This window comes from Rutilus rutilus (genome assembly GCF_951802725.1).
Source record: "Rutilus rutilus genome assembly, chromosome: 1".
Taxonomy (NCBI): domain Eukaryota; kingdom Metazoa; phylum Chordata; class Actinopteri; order Cypriniformes; family Leuciscidae; genus Rutilus; species Rutilus rutilus.
In genome coordinates, this window is record NC_140209.1 from 4,765,241 (window position 1) to 4,773,603 (window position 8,363).

Below are 8,363 nucleotides of genomic sequence, written 5' to 3' on the forward strand. Positions count from 1 at the left end.
ATCCAAAGATTAAAAAAGGGCGAATCTTGGCTATATTTCTCAGATGATAAAAACAAGTTTTTGTCACTTGATTAATATGAGACTTACAATTCAGGTCACAGTCCAAAATGACACCTAGGCTCTTTACTTCTTTCTTAGATTGTAGGGCTAAGGGACCCAATCCAGCTTCTAAGGGACCCAATATAAGAATACAGCTGTTCTGAGGCAGAGCAGAGCATAACACACGTGATGGTGCAGTTAACCCACAGGAACAGACAATAAAGACAATTTGTGTTGAAAATAAAGTAATGTAAAAAGTAAAGTAAATAAACAATGTTAAATTACTAAATAATGTCTGTGTGATTTTTATTTTTTATTTATTGGAACATAACTGTGTTGTCTAATCCATGCAAAATACAAAAATTGAATACCATCTATATTAGAGCATGTGGCATTGCACAAGATTTTGGAAATCGTGCTTCATATTTTCTAAACCAGTATTTATTTTCAGTTGAATTTTCTGATTGGCCCCCCCTGACTGGCTCTTGCTCCCCCCCATTTTAACGATGCATGCGGTGATGTGGTTTCTCCACTGCATGGATCTTCATGTGTCGCTTCAGCTCATTTTTAGTAGAGAAACTCTTCCTGCACTGATCACATGTGTGCGGCTTCTCTCCAGTGTGGATCCTCTCATGTGTTTTCAGATGTGATGGCTGACTGATTCTCTTGTCACAGTGTGAACACTTGTAAGGTTTTTCTCCAGTGTGGATCCTCTCATGTGTTTTCAGATGTGATGACACACTGAATCTCTTGTCACAGTGTGAACACTTATAAGGTTTTTCTCCAGTGTGGATCATCTCATGTGTTTTCAGATGTGATGACTGACTGAATCTCTTGTCACAGTGTGAACACTTGTAAGGTTTTTCTCCAGTATGTGTCTTTTCATGTGTTTTCAGATGTGTTGATCGACTGAATCTCTTGTCACAGTGTGAACACTTGTAAGGTTTTTCTCCAGTGTGGATCATCTCATGTGATCTCAGCTCTGCTGACTGACTGAATCTCTTGTCACAGTGTGAACACTTGTAAGGTTTTTCTCTAGTGTGAATTCTCTGGTGCTGTTTTAAATTGTTCGCTGTAGTGAAAGTCTTCTCACACTCAAAGCACATGTACTCTCTCACACCAGTGTGAATTTTCTCATGTGTGTGTAAATACAGCAGAAGTGAAAAACTCTTTCCACACACAGAACATGAATGCGGCTTCTCCTTCGTATGAACTGTCAGGTGTGTCTTCAGGCCTGATGACCTAAGAAATGTTTTGCCGCATTGATCACATGTGAAAGGCTTCTCTCCGGTGTGGATCATCATGTGTTCTTTAAGATATTGTTTGCATAAGAATCTCTTTCCACACTGATCACATGAGAACGGCTTCTCTCCGGTGTGGATCCTCATGTGAATCTCAAGATTATGTTTGCGTGTGTAACTCTTTCCACACTGAGTGCAGGTGAAAGATTTCTTGGCTCTTCTTTTCTTTGAAAATGTCTTTTTAGTCTTTGAGCCACTCAAAGGTTTTTCTCCAGGTTTGACATGATGTTCCTCCTCCACTTCACTCAGTTCTTCACTCTCCTCCTTCACTTCACTCGATTCTTCACTCTCCTCCTTCACTTCACTCAGTTCTTCTCTCTCCTCCTTCACTTCACTCGGTTCTTCACTCTCCTCCTTCACTTCACTCAGTTCTTCACTCTCCTCCTTCACTTCACTCAGTTCTTCACTCTCCTCCTTCACTTCACTCAGTTCTTCACTCTCCTCCTTCACGTCACTCAGTTCTTCACTCTCCTCCTTCACGTCACTCAGTTCTTCACTCTCCTCCTTCACTTCACTCAGTTCTTCACTCTCCTCCTTCACTTCACTCAGTTCTTCTCTCTCCTCCTTCACTTCCATCAGGTCTGACAGGAAAGAAAAAAATATTACATTTAATTTTCAGTACATCAAAATAATTCAAAGAGAGAAATATAAAGTGAAAGGGCATGAAAGTGAGCCCTGATTTAATAGTAGAAAGTAGACAACTGTTATAAAATATTATGATACTTTGATGCCTTTTTATAATTGATTATATGTCCTTGAAACTTTCCATGAATGAGGTAAATTTATCTTCTAATTATTATCTTTAAAACATTATAGGCACGAATCCAATGTTTCTTTAGCAAGAACTTTTTAATATATTTGATCAATGACACAATTATCTAACATGATATTAACATTAAAATATACAATACTGCCATATTTCGATACCAACTTTGAGATTGATATTTATTTTACTAAAACGTTAATTATTAATGGCCGTTCACACTAGACTTTTCCTTGCACTGACTTCCATTCATGCGCATGTGAAAGTGGGACACCAGAAACACAAGCTCAAGTGAATTACCCTGTGAGAAATAACACAAGCGTTCAGCATTCAAGTGGAGTGGATTGTTTATTTTTAAATTTGGAATTATTATTATTTGTTATATGGTGAACTTGTGTTTGTAAAAAAGCTGCCGCAGAATGTGACGTCATTTCACGGCCGATGCAGTGTCTGTAGAAACTTCACAAGCTCAAAGTGTAGAGTGGCCATAACTTTAACTGGCTTTAAATTAACTTTTTTATTAGCTTTATCTGTGTCCTACATGTTTCACTCGACCCTGTTACTCCTGACATGATTTTCCTCCTCTTAAAAACAGAGCATTTCTTAAAACTGTGACACTCAGGAAGGGTCATCATCTGGGCTCTTTCTACTGCATGATGGGAAGACAAGAAAAACTAGGCTTGATGAGCAAAATCTGCGCAGAACCGATCACCGGTGAACAGCACGAGATGCATGCTGGTTATAAATGTGTCCGCTCTGATGTCATGCTGACGTGTGTCTGAAACTCTCGCGAGTGCAAGGCGGACGTGTCGGATTCTGCAGTTGCTCTCCACCGACTGATGATCAAAAGCATGATGGGAAACCGACTCATTGGTTTAAACAACCGTGATGTATTGTTCTCTTTTAAACTGTTTGATTTTAAAACTCTGATCTTAAGTTTATAAATTAGTGCTGTCAAACGATTAAAATATTTAATCGCGATTAATCGCATTAATGTCATAGTTAACTCACGATTAATCGCAATTAATCGCACATTTTTATCTATTCTAAAAGTCTCTTGATTTCTTTTTGCCCCATTATTTTTTCTCATTTTAATGCTCTTATCAGTATGGAAAAGTGGATTGGCTTGCTTTGTGCAAATGTTTTTTTGACAACATATAAACAACAAAACAACATTGCCATATACTGTAGTGTTCAATTTCACACTAACAGGCTTGGGAAGGTTACTTTAAAAATGTATTCCGTTACAGTTACCAATTACTTCATAAAAAAAGTATTCAGTAACGTAATCCAAGTACCACAATATGAAAAGTAATGTAATCTGATTACTTTTGGATTACTTCAAGGTCAAATATTATATTAAAAAAAAAACTTTTATTTATTAAGAATTTCATAGCCCTGAATATATATTTATGTAAAGGACTATACAGACATCTAGTGGCTACAGTATGGAATTACAGATTATTTTGTTTTATTTTTAACTAACATGTATAAAAAATAAAAAATAAAATAAAAAAAAAAAACATTTAAAAATTCTACACACAATCTACATATTAGTTTATTTTAAAATAGGCCTACATGTTGACTAAAGCCGTGATCTTTCTTAATTTGCCTGACTGAACTTGGACCGTTGGCAGTGGGAGTTCCCCTATGTTACCTAGACAGCAAACATCCCGTTAAGAGAGAAGAGATTAAGAAAGGACATTTTGGGTACTAAAAAAGCTACTGTCCTAATTTCTACAGATTCGAGCACCCATTCATTGAAAGCGTTTTTACCCGTGGGCAGCATCGTTTCTACTGTCTAGTGGCACACGTGAGTCATTACTGGCAATAGAACCAGGAACTACTGTATAATCAAGCAGTGCTTAATATAGTGATGTCAAAAAAAAAAAAAAACCTGATTTATTTAGTTTTAAATGAAACCATTGTAATCCTGAAAGTATTCCCCCTTTTTTCAAAATCTATCTATAATCTGATTACTACGTTTTTTGACGTAACTGTACCGGAATTTCAGTTACTGGATTTTTGTATCCTGATTATGCCGTTACATGTATTCTGTTACTCCCCAACCCTGCACACTAACATTCTCACTTGGAGCAAATAATCTCTCACAAATTACATTTTGAAATATATTCAAATAAGATTTTAAATTGTAATACTATTTCACAACGTTACAAGTTTTACAGTATTTTTGATCAAACAAATTTTGTGAGCATGAGCTCTTTATATAAAAAAACTGGCTAAGGAGCATGAGTTAAACTGAAAAAATAAAACCAAAGTTTTTCTGAGGTAATGTGTTATGTAATAATGGATTTCATAAAATTGGTATCGAAAAAAGTATCGTTTGGAACCGGTATCGAAATCAAGGTATCGGTATCGGAATTTTTTGAACGATACCCAGCCCTAACGGACCCTGTCCTGAGGCCTTCCCATATGATAGGGCACTGGAATATTTTTTCAGAAAGGCCCGTAAAATAAAATGTTCAAAGGGTGCAAAATTTGCAACAAGAAGTCTGTGGAGCAGTCATAGAAAGTGTAGCAATGTAGCAATAGCAATGTCTTTACGTTATCTAACACTAAGTGTTGACAATGGAAATGTGTATACGTGTCAATAAAAATATATGATATATTTAACCCTTTTGTTGTGCCTTAATCAACCCCCACCCCACCACCACAAGTAGAATCTAATTCTGTGGGAAACACTGATTTCTAACATGAATGTTCTTCAGCCTCATGAATGAATGGAGAATAAACACCAACCTCTTTGTTCTTCAGGATCTTCAGTGTGTTTCATTCTGCAGGGTTCTGGATCACTCATGTTCTCTCTGTCCTCTTTAATAAACTCAGTCTTTGCAGATTTCAGCTCTTCCTGATGTTCTGATGCTCGTCTTCACTTGTAGCTGATGGGAATTTACAGCATTTATTGGAGAATTACGGTGGGAGGAGCTTCACTGATGATGTGATTGCTATGAGAGGGGCTTCACTGATGATGAATTACTGTGGGAGGAGCTAATCTGCCAAAATAAAAAATATAAATTACTGAGTTTGTTTTTTTAAAGGTGTCATGACCCACATTTTGCATTTTTCCACGAGAATCAATGTATGTTATGATTGCCTAACGATTATACACTGGCCGGGAAGCCGATATTTAAAAGTGAAGCGTTTGTTTACCTCAGGGTTTGTAAAATATCCCACGTGCACGCGCACTCAAATACGAGATTTTGATTTCTACCCTGGCTTGACGTCACGACGGTGGAGAATATGCCATATATGGACAGCGCAGCAGGAAGCCACGCCCTACCCCTCTCCCCCTCATATTCATTCGGCAAAGAAAGATGGAGAAACCAAGTGCACACCTGCGTTGCTCTGTGGTTGACTGCCATAAACAGCATTCTAATGTGTTTTCTCTACCCAAAACGGACGAAACTATCAGGGATCAGTGGATGAAATTCATTTTTAATGACGCTGTCCCAACAACCCTTTCAACTGGCCTAACGTTTGGTGTCTGCGCTAAACATTTTACACAGGATTCATTTAGTAATTTGGGACAATATCAGGCGAAGTTGGCCTCGAAGCTCCGTTTGGGAAAAGGTGCCATCCCCACCATCAGAGACCTGCCTGAAATTGAAACGGTAAGACTGTGTTTTTATTGCTCTACTGTGTGTACGTTAACAAACATCAGCTAACTGCTAATGCGGCTATTGTATGTAACGTTAGCTTCGAGATAAACACGGTGAATGGACTCTACGAATGCTATCCACATCTTTCCACTTTGTTTTACACAACAGTAGTGATGGTACAGGAGTCCATGGTCAGTGGCTAAAACTGTTTGCTAGACCATATCGCATATATCGATATAGTTCAAATTTGCGCTCTGCTCCCCGCGCCTCCGCTCTTCCTTTTCCACTCTGCGTGCGTGTTTAGAGCATGTTATGTTATGAGAGATGAATTATGACTACTTCAGAAACCCCAGCACAATAGGAACTACCAGACAGTGACATTAGTGTACGCTGAAATAAAGTCTTTCACTTCAGAAAAACTGACTTTCTTGTCCTGTCAGCCGTTATCCTGTGCTCGGAGCGCACACTCAATACGTACGCGTAAATACGGAGGCGCCCGCGCTGTGTATCGCCTCACTGATCAAGGGCAAAAGAAACTACGAGCATGCAACGCTGTCAACCCCCCTCCTTCCTGCAACCAATCAACGCGCCCCTCATTTGCATTATTATAATGACCGTCCACGACAGCCAAAACATCGCATCAGATCTCGCGAGACAATAATGCCTTTAGAAATAAGGGTCTGAGGGGCTCTGTGTTGATTTTTTTTTAGAAGTGCCTGAAAGACTATAATAGAGCGTTGGGTATCCAAGGTAACACGAGGTCATGACTCCTTTAATAAATGACACTTCTAAGCATTTATGCCTGTCTATCTATTTATCGTACAGTAACTGATGCCAATTCATTATTTTTATTTACTTTTATTACTAATCCTAACATTATTCTGCTTCTTCATTAAAATACAGGTATCTAGAACTATAGAAAAGAATATAAATAATTTAAATTCTTCCAAATATAAATAATGGTAAGGAAAACAGTTAAAAGCATAAAGACAGAAATAAACGTATAGTAGCCATAAAATCCCCTCAGTCTGCTGACACCAATGAAATGAGCTTTAAGTGTCAATTTACAGGAGATCTGAAGACATCAGCATAATAAATGAGGTGAAAACAGGAACTATTGTCATGAAATAAAGAGTGTTTTCAGCAGATCTGTTAATATTGATGAGCCTCAGACTATCAACACTCATTCAACAAGCCATTCAGGATCATCAGCAGATCATCTCACTTTATTCTGAGTGTTTGCTGTTAGAAACACATTATTTGAGTCACCTACATGATAAAAGCCTGTAAAACTGCTCTACTGAAAGACAATACTGTTATTTCTCACAATATAACCACCAAAATAAGTGATAAATCACCAATAATAAAACAAAATAATTAAATAAATAACCTCTTCAGGCAAATAACTACAACACCATAGAATGTGAATCTAAATATAGTTTGACTTGATAACTCTAGATAGCAATAAAGTAATTCCATCATTAACATGTTAGGCTACATATTTGTACAGAAACTGACAATGATCATAAAACTCTTAAAAATGAAGAAAATGTAATGTTTCCTGTGTCAAATTTCATTAATATTTATCTATATTCCCATGCATGTATAGATTTGATATTTCCCACATTCATTACTCATACAGGGGCAATATAAAGCATCTACAACAATTTTAATAAGTAAATGTAATCTGCCAAAGATAAATGTCGACAAAGAATAAAGGTAAACATGAAAACAGCAACACTTGAGATCGATTCCCATCAATCCCCCTCACAGATCTCAAACTTTAACTTGACTTTAACTTTTTTAACTTTAACAGTTCTCACTCCAAACATCGAGACAATCACACAAACGAACACAACATCGCTCAGGTCTGAATGAACTCAACATATTCTCCTCATGCTCGCTGCTGCTGCACTAAATGTTTATTTCAGAAGGAAGACGCCAGAAAAGACGCACAAGTATCGCTGTGATCGATGAAAACAATACAGAAATGAGCCTGTCGCTTAATCAAACTGTATAAAGTGTGTGTGATGGTTGTGTAAATATGAGAAATACCGTGAACTGCTCTCCTCACCTCAGAAGACTCGACACTGACGGACACTCGATGAGCAAAGAGACACGGCGCGAGCGGTGACGTCATCGACCTCCAAAGCATGCGGCCACGCGCGTACGGGACGCGATATTTTTTTTCTCAGGATGGTAAGGGAAGGTACCGCCTTTTTCGCCTCTGATTGGCTAGAAGGGCTCTCCTCCGATTGGTTATTTGATTTGGCCGTGAAACGTACATCTCACATTCATGGCAGACTGTTGGCTAGTCTGTTTTGATTGTCTTTACAATTAAGTAAACGAAGTCAATCCAACATAGCCTAGGCCTACTAAGAAAAGCGCTATATGTGCGTGTCTTTAGAAATATTCCAAGTTCACAATTTCATAGCCTGTTTAGATCGTGTTTAGATTAGTCTTAGCTGTTTGGGGGAATTTTGTGACAAACATGTGAACTTGGGAGTACAAATCTGACCAGCCTACGTTTCCTAAACTTGCCGTGGCTCTCAAGAACAGTTAGAGTACTAAGCATATTTAGGCCTATGCATTGCCTGGGTTTAAGATGTATGCAATACAATAAAACGGCACTATTTTGCC

At 37.9% G+C, this 8,363-nt stretch overlaps 1 protein-coding gene across 1 annotated transcript; it reads right to left on the reverse strand.

Annotated features, from left to right (window-relative positions):
• Nucleotides 1–361: 361 nt before the first annotated feature.
• LOC311305749 (uncharacterized protein) lies at nucleotides 362–7,878 on the reverse strand. Its single transcript, XM_084433576.1, has 3 exons — nucleotides 7,798–7,878; nucleotides 4,864–5,117; nucleotides 362–1,921 (listed from the first exon to the last, which is right to left on the reverse strand). Exons 2-3 carry the CDS (start codon nucleotides 4,919–4,921, stop codon nucleotides 540–542), a joined length of 1,440 nt encoding a protein of 479 aa, XP_084289702.1. The 5' UTR covers nucleotides 4,922–5,117; nucleotides 7,798–7,878; the 3' UTR covers nucleotides 362–539.
• Between the last annotated feature and the right edge of the window lie 485 nt (nucleotides 7,879–8,363).

Coding starts and splice junctions, on each gene's coding strand:
- LOC311305749 (XM_084433576.1), bottom strand. CDS start 4,921: ATGAGTGATCCAGAACCCTGCAGAATGAAACACACTGAAGATCCTGAA. Junction 1,922..4,863: donor AGATCCTGAAGAACAAAGAG/GTTGGTGTTTAT, acceptor CTTTCCTGTCAG/ACCTGATGGAAGTGAAGGAG.